At 46.6% G+C, this 22,117-nt stretch overlaps 3 protein-coding genes across 5 annotated transcripts in view; 2 read left to right on the forward strand and 1 right to left on the reverse strand.

The window, feature by feature from the left end:
• Positions 1 to 4,541, forward strand: part of avil (advillin) — a 45,331-nt gene extending 40,790 nt beyond the window's left edge. Inside the window, exon 20 of the mRNA XM_067431830.1 lies at positions 4,320 to 4,541. Within this exon, the coding sequence (XP_067287931.1) occupies positions 4,320 to 4,433 (114 nt within the window). The 3' untranslated portion in view covers positions 4,434 to 4,541. The remainder of the gene's footprint in view (positions 1 to 4,319) is intronic.
• mettl1 (methyltransferase 1, tRNA methylguanosine) overlaps positions 1 to 20,958 on the reverse strand; it is an 88,223-nt gene extending 67,265 nt beyond the window's left edge. The window contains exon 1 of the mRNA XM_067431119.1: positions 20,940 to 20,958. The gene's annotated coding sequence lies outside the window, so the exon portion shown is untranslated. The remainder of the gene's footprint in view (positions 1 to 20,939) is intronic.
• tegt (testis enhanced gene transcript (BAX inhibitor 1)) overlaps positions 1 to 22,117 on the forward strand; it is an 81,794-nt gene that overhangs the window by 58,929 nt on the left and 748 nt on the right. Inside the window, exons 2-10 of one of the 3 annotated variants that reach the window (XM_067431121.1) lie at positions 7,589 to 7,642; positions 8,528 to 8,618; positions 8,818 to 8,926; positions 13,740 to 13,857; positions 20,732 to 20,780; positions 21,383 to 21,480; positions 21,563 to 21,642; positions 21,745 to 21,845; positions 22,035 to 22,110. In XM_067431121.1, coding sequence (XP_067287222.1) covers positions 8,563 to 8,618; positions 8,818 to 8,926; positions 13,740 to 13,857; positions 20,732 to 20,780; positions 21,383 to 21,480; positions 21,563 to 21,642; positions 21,745 to 21,845; positions 22,035 to 22,110 — 687 coding nt within the window. In that variant the 5' untranslated portion in view covers positions 7,589 to 7,642; positions 8,528 to 8,562. Of the gene's footprint in view, positions 1 to 7,491; positions 7,643 to 8,527; positions 8,619 to 8,817; positions 8,927 to 13,739; positions 13,858 to 20,731; positions 20,781 to 21,382; positions 21,481 to 21,562; positions 21,643 to 21,744; positions 21,846 to 22,034; positions 22,111 to 22,117 lie in introns of those variants that run through there. The other 2 variants (XM_067431120.1, XM_067431122.1) reach the window with 2 other exon arrangements.

The following is a 22,117-nucleotide window of genomic DNA, read 5'->3' on the forward strand; positions in this document are numbered from 1 at the left end:
TTTGCACGTGTCATTCATTTGCACGTGTCATTCAGGTCATTTGCACGTGTCATTCAGGTCGTTTGCACGTGTCATTCACATCGTTTGCACGTGTCATTCACGTCATTTGCACGTGTCATTCACGTCATTTGCACGTGACATTCACATCATTTGCACGTGTCATTCACGTCATTTGCACGTGACATTCACATCGTTTGCACGTGTCATTCACGTCCTTTGCACGTGTCATTCACGTCATTTGCACGTGTCATTCACGTCATTTGCACGTGTCATTCACGTCATTTGCACGTGTCATTCAGGTCATTTGCACGTGTCATTCATTTGCACGTGTCATTCAGGTCATTTGCACGTGTCATTCAGGTCGTTTGCACGTGTCATTCACATCGTTTGCACGTGTCATTCACGTCATTTGCACGTGTCATTCACGTCATTTGCACGTGACATTCACATCATTTGCACGTGTCATTCACGTCATTTGCACGTGACATTCACATCGTTTGCACGTGTCATTCACGTCCTTTGCACGTGTCATTCACGTCATTTGCACGTGTCATTCACGTCATTTGCACGTGTCATTCACGTCATTTTCACGTGTCATTCATGTCATTTGCAGGTGTCATTCACGTCATTTGCAGGTGTCATTCACGTCATTTGCAGGTGTCATTCACGTCATTTTCACGTGACATTCACATCATTTGCACGTGTCATTCACGTCATTTGCACGTGACATTCACGTCGTTTGCACGTGACATTCACGTCATTTGCACGTGTCATTCACGTCATTTGCAGGTGTCATTCACGTCATTTTCACGTGACATTCACATCATTTGCACGTGTCATTCACGTCATTTGCACGTGTCATTCACGTCATTTGCACGTGTCATTCACGTCATTTTCACGTGTCATTCACGTCATTTGCAGGTGTCATTCACGTCATTTTCACGTGACATTCACGTCATTTCCACGTGTCATTCACGTCATTTGCACGTGTCATTCACGTCATTTGCACGTGTCATTCACGTCATTTGCACGTGTCATTCACGTCATTTGCACGTGACATTCACGTCGTTTGCACGTGACATTCACGTCATTTGCACGTGTCATTCACGTCATTTGCACGTGACATTCACGTCGTTTGCACGTGACATTCACGTCATTTGCACGTGACATTCACGTCGTTTGCACGTGACATTCACGTCATTTGCACGTGTCATTCACATCATTTGAATTTTAATTTTGAACTTTGAATAACCGCTCATTAGCCTGACGTGGTCATACTCAATTCTAGTCAGAATATGAGTCTGAAATTGCTCCATTAGGCTGTGATTATGAGGCGTGTTTCAACCGAACTAGGAAAGACCTCAATTGGACAGACCTACAACCAATCAGAGCAATGAAGCGACGCATAACGTTACTTGTCAAATGTCAACAGAGTTCAACTGCACTGTGATGCCAAGTCCGCGTTTTTTCTGCGGGTTCTTTTCTATGTCTGCGGGTGGAAGCGACTATTATGTGATATATAGACCCTGGAGTGAGAATTTTAGCAGCAACCTTGCCACAATAACACATTTTACCCCCCAAACGCAATTTTTTCACCGGAGAACCCCCCTAGTAGTTGCCGCGTTTTGTTGTAAAAACTTGGCAACCCTGTCTGCACGCGCACTGAAATCAGGCTGGAATACACGATCTTTGCCAGAGTTGTAAAATAATTTAATGATACACAGAGTACTTACCCAACATGATCAACATTTCTGAGAGAAATTGTGATGGTGATGCAGATACAAACCAGCTCTCCGTTTAGGATTCAAACAAATATAATCCAAGCCCCTTTGATGACGTGATGATTACGGTACTGTTGATCATCTCTCCGTCATCGGCTAAAGCCCGCCCTTGATGATTTCATTGGTCCGAACAGTTTCTGTTCGGGGATTATCACTCCTCTATGGAGCGAGGCCAGACCCAATTGCCCGACCTAAAAATGTTGTGGGCGGGGCTAAATTCGGCTGGCATCCAGGCTAACCGCCCATATCAGTGGGAACAATGAGGACGTGCTTTTGACGCGCAGAGGTGTTCGATACTGAGGTCGAGCTGAGATCGACCAGGGCCTCCTCCTCCTGCAGGTTCAGTCCATCACTGGGTGTGGCGGGGAAAGCGAACGGATTTCTCACCCACTGATTTCCCATTGCGTCCTCTCCAAAATACTTGCAAAACTGTTCACGCAACCCATTCAAATGCGCAGTGATGACCGGTTGGACAGTATTAAGAGGCAGCCCTGTCTTCTCCGCAACATCCTCCAGGGTTGGGAACATTTCCACAGAACCTCGTTCAACACGAGCACACCACAAGTCCAGTTTTTTCCTGAACCCAGACACTTGGTCGTGTGCCAAAAAGACGTGGCACTCTTTGCCCTGGAGCGAGGTGTTGAGGGAGTTGATCCAATCAAAGATGTCGGAGAGATAGGCCAACATAGCAAGCCAGTTCATGTCTGCCAGATGTTTTGCCAGTGGGGAGTTAATCTCGGTGAGGAAGAGGAGGACTTCTTCGCGCAAATCGCACAGCCTGGTGAGGACTTTGCCCCGAGAGAGCCACCTGACCTCGGAGTGCAGGAGCAGCTGCTGAAAGTTAGCGCCCATCTCATTGCAGAGGATTGAGAACAGACGGGCGTTTAAGGCACGCGATTTAATGAAGTTCACAATTTTGACAGCCTCATCAAGAACTGCGCGCATCCTTTTTGTTGCTAAAGCCTGACGGATGGATAAGATGGATAATGCAGTGCTTCCAGACAGTCACAGGGGCAGCTGCCTGCACCTGTTTTACGAGACCGCTGTGACGGCCAGTCATTGCTCTTGCCCCATCCGTGCATATCCCACAACACCGGCCCCAGTCAAGGCAATTAGACTCGTAAAAGTTACTCAAGGCCTTAAAATGTTCGTCAGCTGTTGTGCGGGCGGGTAGAGGAACGCAAAAAAAAAAATCTTCCTGCACACTGAGGTCTTTAATAAAGCGAACATACACCATCAGTTGAGCACAGTGTGCGACGTCAGTGGACTCATCCAGCTGAATGGCCTGAAAGGGGCTCTCACGAACACAGTCCAGGACAAGCCATGTCTGATATTCGTCGCTGGATGGTATTGTCAGACATAGGGATCATGTCATATAATATTTTAACATATGAAACTAAATGCGCTTATTTAATGGCTACAACAAATAGGCTATTAGGCACATTCAAGTTAATTCTCCAATTAATTTTAAAATGATTGAAAAAAATAAACATAGCCTACCCCTTAAAATAAATAATTGTATTGCAATTTCTTTTTTCTTTCTGCGTAGTGTTTGTGTTGCCATTTATAAAATCCTTCAGTTTCCGAGTAGGCCTATTGTTTGAGCAGCTGTGCACACGTTGAGCTAGAAGGAGCCATTGCTTAATCTGTCAGCATTACTACCTGTCAGTAATCAGTCAACTCGTTTGTACACCGACGCAAGTATCCCGCGTAGCTTTTACCCAGTATACCGCGACGCAAGTATATGGTTTATTTTTATTTTTCTCTTCACGTCGCGCCTCACCTATTGACTCTCTGTCTCTCCAGTCCGGGGTAAGGTTTAACCAACCCTTTCCCTCCAGTGCCTAAGCTGGCTCTCTCCTTTCCTCCACGCTGTGAATGAAATGCTGGGCTAACCTGAGGAGCATTCAGTGTAGACACACTCTAAAGAATGCTGGGTTAAAAACAACCCAAGTTGGGTTGAAAATGGACAAACCCAGAATTTGGGTTGTTTGAATGGGTCCATTCACTGGGTTCAAACAACCCAATTTCTGGGTTTGTCCATTTTCAACCCAACTTGGGTTGTTCTTAACCCAGCATTCTTCAGAGTGCATCACCGCGTAATATAGATGCAGAACACCTCGGCGCCAATCTGTTGTGCTGTCACTAAAGTTTGCAAAACGATAAAAAATACGACGCTCGAGATGCCCTTGGATGATCGTCTCGTTAACCCAGACGGACTCTGCATGTGTGTGTACACCTCATCAGTTTAGACACGGCACTGATGAGATGTTAGTGCAGGAGAACAGGAAGAGCAGTGTGTGATCTACAGCCAATGGACATCAGGCTGATATTGATTATTGATTCTGATCGGATCGATCGGTGTAAATGAAGCTGTTGATCATGAAGGAGTCATTAAACACGGCTGCTCAGATTTACACAAAGTCTCTCAGGAATCATTCAAGCTAATTCCCTGTGTGTGTGTGTGTGTGTGTGTGTGTGTGTGTGTGTGTGTGTGTGTGTGTGTGTGTGTGTGTGTGTGTGTGTGTGTGTGTGTAGAGGTCTCTCTCTGATCAGGATTTTCAGGCTGTGTTGGGGGTGTCGAGGGAAGAGTTTGACCGGATGCCTCAGTGGAAGAAGACGAGCCTGAAGAAGGGAAAGGGCCTGTTTTAATCTGGAACAATTCATATACTCCACAGATAATAATGCTGACGAGTCGACAGATGTTTCATTTATGAGGATCATGTCAGTCATATCTGAGCATTATATCTGAGCATTATATCTGAGCATCATATCTGTTATATTCTGTTATATTCTGTTATATTCTGTTATATTCTGTTATATTCTGTCATAATGAGCCAGAATCTCTGAATGCTCACATGACTCTTGTATATGGAACATAATCTCTCGTTCTGTGGCCTGACCTTTAATCTGATTGTTATTTTAGGATTAATTATTAAGAGATAAGAAATGATAGTTATTTTGAATGATTTCTGAATTATGCTGTTATTATGGGATGGTGAAACGATGTAAAAATAAACATGAGTTGATCTTCAGTGAAACTCGACCGCTTGAGGAGACCCTGAGTTATTATTATCTGCCCTTTTTTATCATTGTACATGTTTAAATGCCTGATGTTTCAATTAAAGAATAAACTGACATGCGTGGCTCGTTAATATTTATAAAGTTACATCCTATAATGAATCATTAATGATATGTTTACAAAACTTACAAATTAATAAAACTTTAAATTAAATAAAAAAGTAAATAAAACTTTAAAATAATGTTAAAACATGTTTTACTCTTTCACACACTCTCTCTCTCGATCTCTCTCTCACACACACACACACACACATTTCATACTGTCAAAGAATGACAATAGCCAATAGCGTTCGAGTATGAGGTGTGACGGAGCATGTGATTGGTTTAATTCAGTGAATGAACACGCCCTTACGCCCCGAGATGCTTTGAGTCTGAAGCATAGACAGTTAAAACAAACATGGCTGTAGTGTCCGTGACGTCACCCATAGGATAAGCCGCTCTGAAGCGTAAAGCAGAGACGAGCCGTCGCCATCATGGCAACTCGTCATCGCCTGCATAACAGAAAATGGCCAAAGCGGCGGGATGTGGGCGGAGCTTAGGCGACGCAATGACTATAGACAGCAGATAAATGGCTAATCCACCTGCCACTCAAAGTGGCCACGCCCTTAATTATGCAGAACTTTAATGCTTTATATAATGTAAACGAATGAGTTATAAACACATTCCCCCCCTCACAGTCGTCATGAAGGGCAACATTAGCCGTAGAGACCAAAACCACCGTTAGTCTCAGACTGTAAACGTGTTTTTCTGCTGTAAAGTTGGCCATTTTAACATGAGCTCAACGAGATTCTGCTGCTTCTGGAGCCGCTCTAGTGGCCAGACGAGGAACTGCAGTTTAAGACACTTCAGTGTCGGCTTCAGGAGAGATCGCGGGAGGAGCCGCTTGATCCAGACCATAGACCGTAAAAATATGGACGACTCGACATCATCCGTTTCCGCTTACCACATCAGAGCAACACCAGAGTGAGCTATTTTAATTAGTTATGATTTTGAGTTCATACAACTTGAAAACTTAAGTTTAGGTATTTTGTTGGTTAATAAGTTAAACTAACTCATATTTGTGAGTTTCTGGACTAAACTAGTAATATTTAGTCAAGATTACTTGATTTGATTAAGTAAAGGCAACATTAGGGTTTACTAAGCTAAAGCTCCAATTCTGCTCCCGAAAATCCCGAAAGCAGTCCGTTAGTGCCTCAGTGAGAGCTTCAGAGACGCAGAGAAGACGTCGATCTCAGCTGCACGGTAAAGAAACACTGTCGGTTTAACTTAAAACAGTAAGTCACCTGGTGGCCTTACATTTATGAGTTTGTTGAAATTAAAAAGATGAGTTGATACAATGCAGTAAATTGGTTTAATAAATAGAAACTCAAAATATTATTGTATCTGAACCACATAAACATTTAATAAATCATGAAAATAGCATGAAATCATCAGCGGGTTGTGGGGAAAATTAAACAGAAATTCGATGTGTGGTCATGAGGGATCTGTCACTCAAAGGAAGAGTTATTTTGTCCAATAGTCTCGTTTAGTCTATCCTGCAAAAGGGTTAGATGTACCAAAATCTTTTATTAAAATAATGTGATTCAATTTCATATGGAAAAACAAGCCTCACCATTTAAATATAAATATTGTATGTATTTCTTATAACCAAGGAGGCTTGAATGTACTTGATTTTGTTACTTCTAATGCAATGTTGAAGTTGAACTGGATTAAACCTTATATTAAACATAAAGTTAAGCTATGGTGTATAATTCAAAATCTTATCTTTGGGAAAGTTGGTGGTACAGGTTTCCTTCTAAAATGTGCTTCTGAGGTTGGCAGACTCCCCATCCAGGTATCCGGTGTTCATAGTATTTGATGCCACACCACCAGGTTTTGAGAGTTTTGCAAGGCATTAGTGAACTTAAAAAAAAATCACAGTTTAAAACACAGATATTGTTGAATGGTGTAGATATTAGAGATACCAAATGTAATAATACATTTTCTAGAAGTCTGATTCCTTGTAAGATTTCGAAATAAATACTTCTGGAAGGACCATTTTGAGAATATTGGAGATTGATTTGGACTTATAATAACAAATATTGTGTTAATAATAAAGTTAATGAAATATTATAACATTATACATACAGTTTATCCAACAAACCAGTTTGTAAGAAGATATAAAAACGATCTGAATGTTGTGTATTTTGTCAAATATACCCTGAAACTATTTTGCATCTTTTTCTTTGACTGTATGTTCAGTTCTTTTGGGTTGATGCAGAATATTTATTTAATATGTTAAGTGGAACCAACATTGAAAACCTGCTCTGGTCATCTGAACCACTTAATTAGACTAATTGTATTTAATGAGTAGATTATGCAAACATTTTAATCAAGCCAAAGCAGTTTTTTTTTTTGTAACGTTCGTTGACTTAAAAAGACATTACACATTAAAAAAAACTCTTTTTCGTCACCAGTGTTGTCATATTTGTGTTATATTAAACAGTGGTTACTGAAGGAATCATTTTGGTGGAGGAACTGAAAACGAACGACTCTCCTGAAGGAACCGGAAATAAAGCCGCTGCCATTGCTCTCCGCTCCGGTGGGCGGCGCTGGGCACTCCAGCGGGCTCGCCAACCTCTGGGAAAGGACAGCGAAGAACTGCGTGCGCGTGGCGTCATCATCAGCACGTCGATGACGTCGCGTTGTTTTGCAAGCGCTGTACGTGACAGGGAGGCGTTGATCCGACACACACACAGGCCTCAGGAGCGAACGACGGACACACACTCTCACAGCTTATGGTAAATATTAATAACATCAACTTTATCTTCAAACAATGTCGAGAAGTAATATTTATGATGAGGAGGTCGAGCGGGAAGCGAAAACAAACCGTCTGAAGAAACACGTCACGATCAGAGTCTGATAACCGATCGATAAACAGCTCGACACACACTTCAGCTCGACAACCAGCTCGACACACACTTCAGCTCGACACACACTTCAGCTCTGCGACGATTCGACGCGATGTCTTGTGGAACTCGAGCGCTTTAAACGCATTGTGTGCGTGTGTGTGTGTGTGTGTGTGTCGGACCTTGACTCGGAGGGTTCTCCGCTTATTTGTGCTGAAGTGTGTAAAGTGGTGTACTTGTTTACTCTCCCGCGTCTCTGACCGGAAGTGGCTCGACCATAGTAAACGCATCGCGGGTTATTTCACTAAAGCGCGAGTCACTGCGCGGCGGCCACATGAGGTCAAAGGTCAGCGATCGTCAGATTAACACTAGGGCAGAAGTGCGCGATGACATCACTTCCTGGAAGCCTTTCATAATGACGAGTTCATCAGATTACACAGCGCTGCATTACTGCGACCTTTGACCTTTAACATAATGCTTCCGTTTATTAGGGTTAATGTGGTCAGCTATTGCTTTTAATTCAGTGTCAGTCTCATGTTAATGTCAGAGTTGTCGGCACACACACACAGTCTATCTCTAACACACTCACTCTAACACACACACTCACAGTTTCACATACACACACAGACGCACACAAACACACGCTAGTCATTTTAAATGTATTTATTGATGATTCTTCACCCAACAGTTCCATTCATTCACCCTGGTGTTGTTCTGAAGCCGTGTGTGTGTGTGTGTGTGTGTGTGTGTGTGATATGATGATCTCTTTCTCTTCAGCAGGTTCTTCCTGTCATCACTAAACCAGCAGAAAAATGAACGTGTTTGATCGAAGCATAAACTTTGACGCTCTCTTCAAGTTCTCTCAAATGTAAGTGTTTTGATCCCCTCTGGTGTGTGTGTGTGTGTGTGTGTGTGTGTGTGTGTGTGTGTGTGTGTGTGTGTGTGTGTGTGATATTCATGATGTAATGCGCTGTTCTGTTCTCATTATATCTACAGTGTAATAAACAGAACCATATAATGAGCTCAGAGTAATGGAGCAGTTCTGTGTGTGTGTGTGTGTGTTACAGCTCTCGCTCGACTCAGCAGCATCTGAAGAATGTGTACGCCAGCCTGGCCGTGTGTATGCTGGTGGCGACCGCAGGCGCATACATCTACGTCATCACACAGCTGTTCCAGGTGACACACACTAATGCAGCCTTACACACACACACACACACACACTAATGCAGCCTTACACACACACACACACACACTAATGCAGCCTTACACACACACACACACTCACTAATGCAGCCTTACACACACACTCACACACACTCACTAATGCAGCCTTACACACACACGCACACACACTCACTAATGCAGCCTTACACACACACGCACACACACTCACTAATGCAGCCTTACACACACTCACTAATGCAGCCTTACACACACACGCACACACACTCACTAATGCAGCCTTACACACACACGCACACACACTCACTAATGCAGCCTTACACACACACACACACACACACTAATGCAGCCCTACACACACACACACACACACACACACACACACACACACACTAATGCAGCCCTACACACACACACACACACACACTAATGCAGCCTTACACACACACACACACTCACTAATGCAGCCTTACACACACACTCACTAATGCAGCCTTACACACACACGCACACACACTCACTAATGCAGCCTTACACACACACGCACACACACTCACTAATGCAGCCTTACACACACACACACACTCACTAATGCAGCCTTACACACACACGCGCACACACTCACTAATGCAGCCTTACACACACACACACACACACACACTAATGCAGCCCTACACACACACACACACACTAATGCAGCCTTACACACACACGCACACACACTCACTAATGCAGCCTTACACACACACACACACACACTCACTAATGCAGCCTTACACACACACGCGCACACACTCACTAATGCAGCCTTACACACACACACACACACACACACACACTAATGCAGCCCTACACACACACACACACACTAATGCAGCCTTACACTCACACACGCACTAATGCAGCCTTACACACACACACGCACTAATGCAGCCTTACACACACACGCGCGCGCACTAATGCAGCCTTACAAACACACACGCACTAATGCAGCCTTACACACACACACACGCACTAATGCAGCCTCACACACACACACACACACGCACTAATGCAGCCTTACACACACACACACGCACTAATGCAGCCTTACACACACACACACGCACTAATGCAGCCTTACACACACACACACACACACGCACTAATGCAGCCTTACACACACACACACGCACTAATGCAGCCTTACACACACACACGCACTAATGCAGCCTTACACGCACTAATGCAGCCTTACACACACACACACACACACTCACTAATGCAGCCTTACACACACACTCACTAATGCAGCCTTACACACACACTCACTAATGCAGCCTTACACACACACACACACACACACACACACACACACACTAATGCAGTCTTACACACACGCACTAATGCAGCCTTACACACACACACACACACACACTCACTAATGCAGCCTTACACACACACTCACTAATGCAGCCTTACACACACACTCACTAATGCAGTCTTACACACACACACGCACTAATGCAGCCTTACACACACACACACACGCACTAATGCAGCCTTACACACACACACACACGCACTAATGCAGCCTTACACACACACGCACTAATGCAGCCTTACACACACACGCACTAATGCAGCCTTACACACACACTCACTAATGCAGCCTTACACACACACACTCACTAATGCAGCCTTACACACACACACGCACTAATGCAGCCTTACACACACACACACACACACACACACACACACACACACACACACACACACACACACTAATGCAGTCTTACACACACACACACGCACTAATGCAGCCTTACACACACACACACACACACACTCACTAATGCAGTCTTACACACACACTCACTAATGCAGTCTTACACACACACACGCACTAATGCAGCCTTACACACACACACACACACACACACACACACACACACTAATGCAGTCTTACACACACGCACTAATGCAGCCTTACACACACACACACACACACACTCACTAATGCAGCCTTACACACACACTCACTAATGCAGCCTTACACACACACTCACTAATGCAGTCTTACACACACACACGCACTAATGCAGCCTTACACACACACACACACGCACTAATGCAGCCTTACACACACACACACACGCACTAATGCAGCCTTACACACACACGCACTAATGCAGCCTTACACACACACGCACTAATGCAGCCTTACACACACACTCACTAATGCAGCCTTACACACACACACTCACTAATGCAGCCTTACACACACACACGCACTAATGCAGCCTTACACACACACACACACACACACACACACACACACACACACACACACACACACACTAATGCAGTCTTACACACACACACACGCACTAATGCAGCCTTACACACACACACACACACACTCACTAATGCAGTCTTACACACACACTCACTAATGCAGTCTTACACACACACACACACACACACTCACTAATGCAGCCTTACACACACACTCACTAATGCAGTCTTACACACACACACACGCACTAATGCAGCCTTACACACACACACACACACACACACACACACTCACTAATGCAGTCTTACACACACACTCACTAATGCAGTCTTACACACACACACACACACACTCACTAATGCAGCCTTACACACACACACACTAATGCAGTCTTACACACACACACACACACACACACTAATGCAGCCTTACACACACACTCACTAATGCAGTCTTACACACACACACACACTAATGCAGTCTTACACACACACACACACTAATGCAGCCTTACACACACACACACACACACACACTAATGCAGTCTTACACACACACACACACTAATGCAGCCTTACACACACACACACACACACTCACTAATGCAGCCTTACACACACACACACGCACTAATGCAGCCTTACACACACACACACGCACTAATGCAGCCTTACACACACACACACACACACACACTGGGTCTACAGTTCTGCGAAACGCTATTGGATAATTCTTATAACTGACATTTCTCTGGGCCAATCGGAATCTTAGCTCACTTGCGTCAGAATCTTGAAGCACACAGCGTCAACTGAGCTCGCCATTGGATGAGACGCCTGGCTATCGAGATACCACGCGAGTCTGACGGAGGGACGGAAGCAAGCTCAGTGTTCAGTTCAAGCATGGGCGTAGATTACGGGACGTGTCCTGCACTTTTAATAAAGTGTACTTTCATCCTCCGCACGTTTACTGGGTCTCCCTGATCCTAGTCGACCCGCTCCGAGCGGGATATGAACCGGCGTTACCTGCGCGAGGGCGGGCAAGCTAACAGGAACGCTAAAGGGAGCTTTCTCTACCTCGATTGCGCGCTTCTTGAGGTCACAATCAATACATGATAAATACATCAAGATTTAAATTCAGAGACGAGAAATAATCTATGCGTGACCTGTCATTTTATTGGTATCTAAATATGAGGAGGCGCTCTCACAGAAAGCCCAGAAGCGGATTCGTAGAAACTCACTGTCGCGCTGGAGCTGCAGCTGAAGGAAAGCAATCGCTATGAGTGATGAAACGTGACGACGACAATCAGACGACTGCGACAATATATATGCTTTATATATTGACATATTACATATGAGCCATCTCAATGTAGGCTATTGATTGACTATAAAGTAGGCCTATATGAATAATGCAGTGCTAACCGACAGCTCATGTTTATCTTCTGCTCACCAAAGCTGCAGTTATTTAATCCAAAATACAGTTAAAACAGTAATGCTGTGAAATACCATTACACATGAAAGCAGCCTGTTCTGTGTGAATATAGTAAAGCGTGATTTATTCCTGTGATCTGAGCTGAGTTTATCATCATTACTCCAGTCTTCAGAGTCACTGATCCTTCACTAATCACTCTCAGATGAGGATCTGATGAGCAAGAAACATTTATGATAATTATCAGTGTTGAAAACAGTTGTGCTGCTTTAAAAATGTTGTGGAAACCATGATACACTTTATTTTTCAGGATTCTTTGAGAAGGTTCAATGGATAGCATTTATTAAACAAATTATCTTTTGTAATATTAAAAATATCACTTGTGATCAATGTAATGTAGCCGATGTCTGATCAACAAAGGTATTAATTTCTCTCTTTTTTAATTTTACCACAGATGTTTGAATGGTTTGGTGGTTTCCGCAAAATGAAGCAGCATGATCATGAGCAGCAAAACTGTTTTCAGCACTGATAATAATCATAAGTGTGTGTTGAGCATCAGATCCTCATATGAGAATGATGAGTGACACTGGAGACCGGAGAAATGATGATAAATTCAGCTTTGATCACAGGAATAAATCACACTTTACTATATATTCATTTAGCGAACAGATGATGTACATCAGAATATTATTTCATTGTATTACGTTTTTTACTGCATTTTTAATTAAATAAATGCTATATATAGTCTATGATATATATATATATACAGACACTCCCCCCCGGCACTGTCACCTTTTTTACTCTGAGGAGTTTGCAGGTCTGACACACACACTCACTAATGCAGCCTTACACACACACACACACACACACACACACACACACACACACACACACACACACACACACACAGAGCGTTCATTACACACACACACACACACACACAGAGCGTTCATTACACACACACACACACACACACACAGAGCGTTCATTACACACACACACTCACAGATCAGTAATGGTGTTATCCTGCTGGTGTCCTCAGGGTGGGCACACACACACACACACAGATCAGTAATGGTGTTATCCTGCTGGTGTCCTCAGGGTGGGCTCTCCATTCTCGGCTCTCTGGCGATGATGGGATGGCTGGCCATGACTCCACACAGCCCTCAGACAGAGAAGAAGAGGCTGACCATCCTGGCAGCGTTCGCCTTCTTCACAGGTGACCCTGACCCCTAACCCCTGACCCTACAGGGCTCTACGCTAACTTTTTCCTTGAGGAGCACTTGTGGTCCTAATTTTTTAAAAAATAGGAGCACAGTCAAAAGTTTAGGAGCACATCTAATCCATTAAACACATTCCAATTATAACTTCCCCATTACAGGAGGATATTGGTCCTCTTCATGCCCCGGGGCAGTTTTACCATCATAAGAGCAATGCTTTATAATCTTATTTAATGTATGCGTCATCTGTCAATTTCTTAAATTAAAGGTGAACTATGTAGTATTTTTGCAGTAAAATATCCAAACGTCATAACATCGTTTTAAACACACTTAAATGTATCTAATATGATAAACAGAGCTGCATTACCTCAAAATCATAACCGGAAGAGCGGATCTGTGCAGGCGGCCGGCGAATGAGTCCCGTCCCGTCATAATAAAAGTCCCGGTGCTCGCGGGGCGGGAATTTGTTTAACAATCGCTCCAGCAGCTGTACTCAGGTCTACAACACTCGGTCCTGCTCTGCTTCACTACAGTAACGTTAATAACCGCATGCATGAGCGTGATTTCTGCCCGAGTCCTATTTTTCACCGGCTGTGATGAGAAGACCACATCTCCCAAGATGCTGCGCTCACACTTTGCGTCATCAAACTATGCATTTATTTTGCATAGGCACCCTCCAGTGGACGAAAGCTGCATAGTGCACCTTTAAAATAGAAAGGTTGGTTTTAAAATGTTAATTTAAACAATAATTTCATTTAGAACAATTTGACTCAATCAGGCTGTTTCCAATCAAATGAGATGTGCATCAAGCGACCCATCTTTACACTGCAGAAGTGGCCCAGAAGCTCATCTGAAGGGGGATTTGTGCATATTTACAGAGTTTAGGTTTATTTAAGGTTTGACAAGGCAGGATATTGCAGCAGAAAACCCTGAAATAGGTCAAACATAACACATACTTAGAAACAACCATTATATACCTAGTTTAAAACAAGCTAAAAAAAAAAAAATCATTAACTTCTTAGAGTACACACACACACACACACACAGAAAGCAGAACTGCACTTCATTCACTCAAACACTTATGCATTTAAAGCAGCTCATGGGTTAATGTTGTGTGAATGTTTTACATATAAGTTTTTGAATTTAGAAATATGTATAAATTAAACTTTAAAAGTTTAATATTTTAAATAAAAACAAATGTCTAAAATATGAGTAAGTATAAATATGAAAATAAAACCACCAGTAGGTGGCGGAAAGTCAATAGTTCAAAACACAGATTCATTTGAATCGAATCGCTTAGAGATGCGAATCAGTTCTGGTGTGGCTTTGGTTTTCACCAAATCGACAGTGTTGTGGCTAAAACGTTGGTACTGAATATAAACTTGTCTATTGGATTTTGGTACAAGATCAGTACCACACCAATACTCGGAGCAATAGCAAGCCGTAACTGTGGGTGCTCTGGCGCTTCGTAAACAGAACCGCATGCGGAAGAACATTGCAGCCGGATCTACTTCTCTCTGTTTGTGGTGAGTCGCGCAGGTACTGTGCTAATCCGCAGCGGGAATAACTTATTTTATGTGTACCAGTGATTCAGGATAAGATAAAAACACTGTTTGGAAAAAAATCTTCATGATATACTTGCTCATTATAGGGCTCATTATAGGGCTCATTATAGGGCTCATTATAGGGCTCATTATAGGGCTCATTATAGGGCTCATTATAGGGCTCATTATAGGGCTCATTATAGGGCTCATTATAGGGCTCATTATAGGGCTCATTATAGGGCTCATTATAGGGCTCATTATAGGGCTCATTATAGGGCTCATTATAGGGCGTTTTGAAAAAAATCTAATTTGAACGGATATCAAATATCAAGCAATGCATTTGAATATATTTGAAAATCTACATATCGATAATACCGATTACAGTGCTCCATGTAAACGCACCGACAGTAAAAAATTGCGCTAGATGGCACTTTAAAAACCGGATAGTTTATTTATAGTTCGATTACGGATATTTCATGTCATCTTCGAATGCATATTCGAATATTGAATAAAAAGTGACAGTGACAGTGTGTGATAAAGATTAACTCAAGGGCTTTTTAAATGTATTATTAATAAATAATTTTTTGATGGCATTTATGCCCCAAGCATCCGCTAATTTCTGAGCGTGTTTATGATGATGCAAATGTGGTATTTCCAGTTCATTTTGATTTGGCTGTAAATCATCAGCGCGAGGGGTCTGGTAACTAAAGTGGTGGCGGCGTCGTCACACCTGTTTCACTTAGTAAATAACCTTAGTTTGAAGTGTAGTCCGACGCACAATTTTTTGCACATCTTCTGCTGACTAAAGATATGAAAAGCAGTTGATTGCAGTAGGAAACGTAGCCTATCAGTTTCTCACTGTTGATGCACTCTGGGAGTTGTAGTTTTTATTACGATTGTATTACACATTCATTCATGAGAATCGAGCGGGTCACTCGCACCTCTGCGCCTAAATATTTTTTCACAGTCGCACGCACTCATTTTTAGGCGTAAATGCCTAATGTAGAGTATGTCTTATTTATGTCTATGTAGAGTCCTGCCCTAACCCTGACCATATCATGGCCGCCTATGACCCTAACCCTGACCGTATCATGGCCGTCTGTGACCCTGACCCTGACCGTATCATGGCCGTCTGTGACCCTGACCCTGACCGTATCATGGCCGCCTGTGACCCTAACCCTGACCATATCATGGCCGTCTGGGACCCTGACCATATCATGGCCGTCTGTGACCCTGACCTTATCATGGCCGTCTGTGACCCTGACCTTATCATGGCCGTCTGTGACCCTGACTGTATCATGGCCGTCTGTGACCCTAACCCTGACCGTATCATGGCCGTCTGTGACCCTGACCCTGACCGTATCATGGCCGCCTGTGACCCTGACCATATCATGGCCGTCTGTGACCCTGACCTTATCATGGCCGTCTGTGACCCTGACCGTATCATGGCCGTCTGTGACCCTAACCCTGACCGTATCATGGCCGTCTGTGACCCTGACCGTATCAGGGCCGTCTGTGACCCTGACCGTATCACGGCCGTCTGTGACCCTGACCGTATCACGGCCGTCTGTGACCCTGACCGTATCACGGCCGTCTGTGACCCTGACCCTGACCGTATCATGGCCGTCTGTGACCCTGACCGTATCGTGGCCGTCTGTGACCCTAACCCTGACTGTATCACGGCCGTCTGTGACCCTAACCGTATCACGGCCGTCTGTGACCCTAACCGTATCACGGCCGTCTGTGACCCTAACCGTATCACGGCCGTCTGTGACCCTGACCGTTTCACGGCTGTCTGTGACCCTGACCGTATCACGGCCGTCTGTGACCCTGACCGTATCATGGCCGTCTGTGAGCCTAACCCTGACCGTATCATGGCCGTCTGTGACCCTAACCGTATCACGGCCGTCTGTGACCCTAACCCTGACCGTATCATGGCCCTCTGTGACCCTAACCGTATCACAGCCGCCTGTGACCCTGACCGTATCACGGCCGTCTGTGACCCTGACCCTGACTGTATCATGGCCGTCTGTGACCCTAACCCTGACCGTATCATAGCCGTCTGTGACCCTGACCCTGACCGTATCATGGCCGCCTGTGACCCTAACCCTGACCTTATCATGGCCGTCTGTGACCCTAACCCTGACTGTATCATGGCCGTCTGTGACCCTAACCCTGACCGTATCATGGCCGTCTGTGACCCTGACCCTGACCGTATCATGGCCGCCTGTGACCCTAACCCTGACCATATCATGGCCGTCTGTGACCCTGACCATATCATGGCCGTCTGTGACCCTGACCTTATCATGGCCGTCTGTGACCCTGACCGTATCATGGCCGTCTGTGACCCTAACCCTGACCGTATCATGGCCGTCTGTGACCCTGACCGTATCACGGCCGTCTGTGACCCTGACCGTATCAGGGCCGTCTGTGACCCTGACCGTATCACGGCCGTCTGTGACCCTGACCGTATCAGGGCCGTCTGTGACCCTGACCGTATCACGGCCGTCTGTGACCCTGACCCTGACCGTATCATGGCCGTCTGTGACCCTGACCGTATCGTGGCCGTCTGTGACCCTAACCGTATCACGGCCGTCTGTGACCCTGACCGTTTCACGGCCGTCTGTGACCCTGACCGTTTCACGGCTGTCTGTGACCCTGACCGTATCACGGCCGTCTGTGACCCTGACCGTATCATGGCCGTCTCTGACCCTGACCCTGACCGTATCATGGCCGTCTGTGACCCTGACCCTGACCGTATCATGGCCGCCTGTGACTCTAACCCTGACCGTATCATGGCCGTCTCTGACCCTAACCCTGACCGTATCATGGTCGTCTGTGACCCTAACCCTGACCGTATCATGGCCGTCTGTGACCCTGATCCTGACCGTATAATGGCCGCCTGTGACCCTAACCCTGACCGTATCATGGCCGTCTGTGACCCTGACTGTATCATGGCCGTCTGTGACCCTAACCCTGACCGTATCATGGCCGTCTGTGACCCTGACCCTGACCGTATCATGGCCGCCTGTGACCCTAACCCTGACCTTATCATGGCCGTCTGTGACCCTAACCCTGACTGTATCATGGCCGTCTGTGACCCTAACCCTGACCGTATCATGGCCGTCTGTGACCCTGACCCTGACCGTATCATGGCCGCCTGTGACCCTAACCCTGACCATATCATGGCCGTCTGTGACCCTGACCATATCATGGCCGTCTGTGACCCTGACCTTATCATGGCCGTCTGTGACCCTGACCTTATCATGGCCGTCTGTGACCCTAACCCTGACCGTATCATGGCCGTCTGTGACCCTGACCGTATCAGGGCCGTCTGTGACCCTGACCGTATCACGGCCGTCTGTGACCCTGACCGTATCAGGGCCGTCTGTGACCCTGACCGTATCACGGCCGTCTGTGACCCTGACCCTGACCGTATCATGGCCGTCTGTGACCCTGACCGTATCGTGGCCGTCTGTGACCCTAACCCTGACTGTATCACGGCCGTCTGTGACCCTAACCGTATCACGGCCGTCTGTGACCCTAACCGTATCACGGCCGTCTGTGACCCTGACCGTTTCACGGCTGTCTGTGACCCTGACCGTATCACGGCCGTCTGTGACCCTGACCGTATCATGGCCGTCTGTGAGCCTAACCCTGACCGTATCATGGCCGTCTGTGACCCTAACCGTATCACGGCCGTCTGTGACCCTAACCCTGACCGTATCATGGCCCTCTGTGACCCTAACCGTATCACAGCCGCCTGTGACCCTGACCGTATCACGGCCGTCTGTGACCCTGACCGTATCACGGCCGTCTGTGACCCTGACCGTATCACGGCCGTCTGTGACCCTGACCGTATCATGGCCGTCTGTGACCCTAACCCTGACCGTATCACGGCCGTCTGTGATCCTGACCCTGACCGTATCATGGCCGTCTGTGACCCTGACTGTATCACGGCCGTCTGTGACCCTGACTGTATCACGGCCGTCTGTGACCCTGACCGTATCATGGCCGTCTGTGACCCTGACCGTATCACGGCCGTCTGTGACCCTAACCCTGACGTATCACGGCCGTCTGTGACCCTGACCGTATCACGGCCGTCTGTGACCCTGACCGTATCACGGCCGTCTGTGACCCTGACCGTATCACGGCCGTCTGTGACCCTGACCGTATCACGGCCGTCTGTGACCCTGACCCTGACCGTATCACGGCCGTCTGTGACCCTGACCCTGACCGTATCACGGCCGTCTGTGACCCTGACCGTATCACGGCCGTCTGTGACCCTGACCGTATCACGGCCGTCTGTGACCCTGACCGTATCACGGCCGTCTGTGACCCTGACCCTGACCGTATCACGGCCGTCTGTGACCCTGACCCTGACCGTATCACGGCCGTCTGTGACCCTGACCGTATCACGGCCGTCTGTGACCCTAACCCTGACCGTATCACGGCCGTCTGTGACCCTGACCCTGACCGTATCACGGCCGTCTGTGACCCTGACCGTATCACGGCTGTCTGTGACCCTAACCCTGACCGTATCACGGCCGTCTGTGACCCTAACCCTGACCGTATCACGGCCGTCTGTGACCCTAACCCTGACCGTATCACGGCCGTTTGTGACCCTGACCGTATCACGGCCGTCTGTGACCCTAACCCTGACCGTATCACGGCCGTCTGTGACCCTGACCGTATCACGGCCGTCTGTGACCCTAACCCTGACCGTATCACGGCCGTCTGTGACCCTGACCCTGACCGTATCATGGCCGTCTGTGACCCTAACCCTGACCGTATCATGGCCGTCTGTGACCCTGACCCTGACCGTATCACGGCCGTCTGTGACCCTGACCCTGACCGTATCACGGCCGTCTGTGACCCTAACCCTGACCGTATCACGGCTGTCTGTGACCCTAACCCTGACCGTATCACGGCCGTCTGTGACCCTGACCGTATCACGGCCGTCTGTGACCCTAACCCTGACCGTATCACGGCCGTCTGTGACCCTGACCGTATCACGGCCGTCTGTGACCCTGACCGTATCACGGCCGTCTGTGACCCTGACCGTATCACGGCCGTCTGTGACCCTAACCCTGACCGTATCATAGCCGTCTGTGACCCTGACCCTGACCGTATCATAGCCGTCTGTGACCCTAACCCTGACCGTATCATAGCCGTCTGTGACCCTAACCCTGACCGTATCACGGCCGTCTGTGACCCTGACCGTATCATGGCCGTCTGTGACCCTAACCCTGACCGTATCACGGCCGTTTGTGACCCTGACCGTATCACGGCCGTCTGTGACCCTGACCCCTAATCTGTGTCTCTACAGGTCTTGGACTCGGCCCGCTCATGGACTACGTCATCAGCATCAACCCCAGGTAATGATCCCAGATCAGAGGGTTTAGTGTCCTAACGATTCACTCATATTCTCGAGGCATCGATTACAAATCCTGATGATAAATACGTGTGTGTGTGTTTATACGTGTGTGTGTGTGTGTGTGTGTGTGTGTGTGTGTGTGTGTGTGCGTGTGTGTGTGTGTGTGTGTGTGTGTGTGTGTGTTCTTCTTCACATGTTCAGCATCATCGTGACGTGTGTGTGTGTGTGTGTGTGTGTGCACTGTTCTTTATGTGTTCAGCATCATCGTGACTGTGTGTGTTATCTGTGTGTGTGTGTTCTTCTTCTTCATGTGTCCAGAATCATCGTGACTGTGTGTGTGTGTGTGTTCTTCATGTGTTCAGCATCCTCGTGACAGTGTGTGTGTGTGTGTGTTAACAGTGTGTGTGTGTGTGTGTGTTCTTCATGTGTTCAGCATCCTCGTGACAGTGTGTGTGTGTGTGTGTGTGTGTGTGTGTGTTCTTCTTCATGTGTTCAGCATCATCTTGACTGTGTGTGTGTGTGTGTGTGTGTGCGTGTGTGTGTGTGTTCTTCATGTGTTCAGCATCCTCGTGACTGCGTGTGTGTTCTTCTTCATGTGTTCAGCATCATCGTGACAGCGTTCCTTGGCACATCCATGATCTTCGGCTGCTTCACACTCAGCGCACTCTATGCCCAGCGCAGGAGCTATCTCTTCCTGGGAGGTGACCTCTGACCCCTGACCCCTGTGCTGATCCGCTGACCTGTAGTCCGGCTGTGATCTGACCTGTAGTTCTCTTCCTGCAGGCTCTCTGATGTCGGGCCTGACTGTGCTGCTGCTCCTCTCCATCGGCAACATGTTCTTCGCCTCAGCCCTGGTGTTCAAGGTGTGTGTGTGTGTGTGTGTGAGATGAGTAGGTTTAGGGGCTGTGTGTGTGTGTTGGGTAGGTTTAGGTCCTGTGTGTGTAACAGAGTTTGTTCTGTTTCAGGCTCATCTGTATCTGGGGCTGGCCATCATGTGTGGCTTTGTGCTGTTCGACACGCAGCTGATTATTGAGAAGGCAGAAATGGGAGATAAAGATTACATCTGGTGGGTGTAGAGCTGATGATAACGGCTGTATATGATGGAGATAATACACACGTGCTTAAAGCTCAAGTTTTATTTATTTGTCACATACACAATTATATAGGCATATATAGCCAGCAGGGAAATGTGAGTCAGGTTTAAAGCTGACAGCTCGTGTGTGTGTGTGTGTGTGTGTGTGTGTTTTAAATGCAGGCATTGTGTCGACCTTTTCCTGGACTTTGTGACCATCTTCAGAAAGCTCGTCATCATCCTCTCTATGAATGAGAAGGTATTTG

The sequence above is a fragment of the Pseudorasbora parva genome, chromosome 22 (genome assembly GCF_024679245.1).
Source record: "Pseudorasbora parva isolate DD20220531a chromosome 22, ASM2467924v1, whole genome shotgun sequence".
NCBI classification, from domain to species: Eukaryota; Metazoa; Chordata; class Actinopteri; order Cypriniformes; family Gobionidae; genus Pseudorasbora; species Pseudorasbora parva.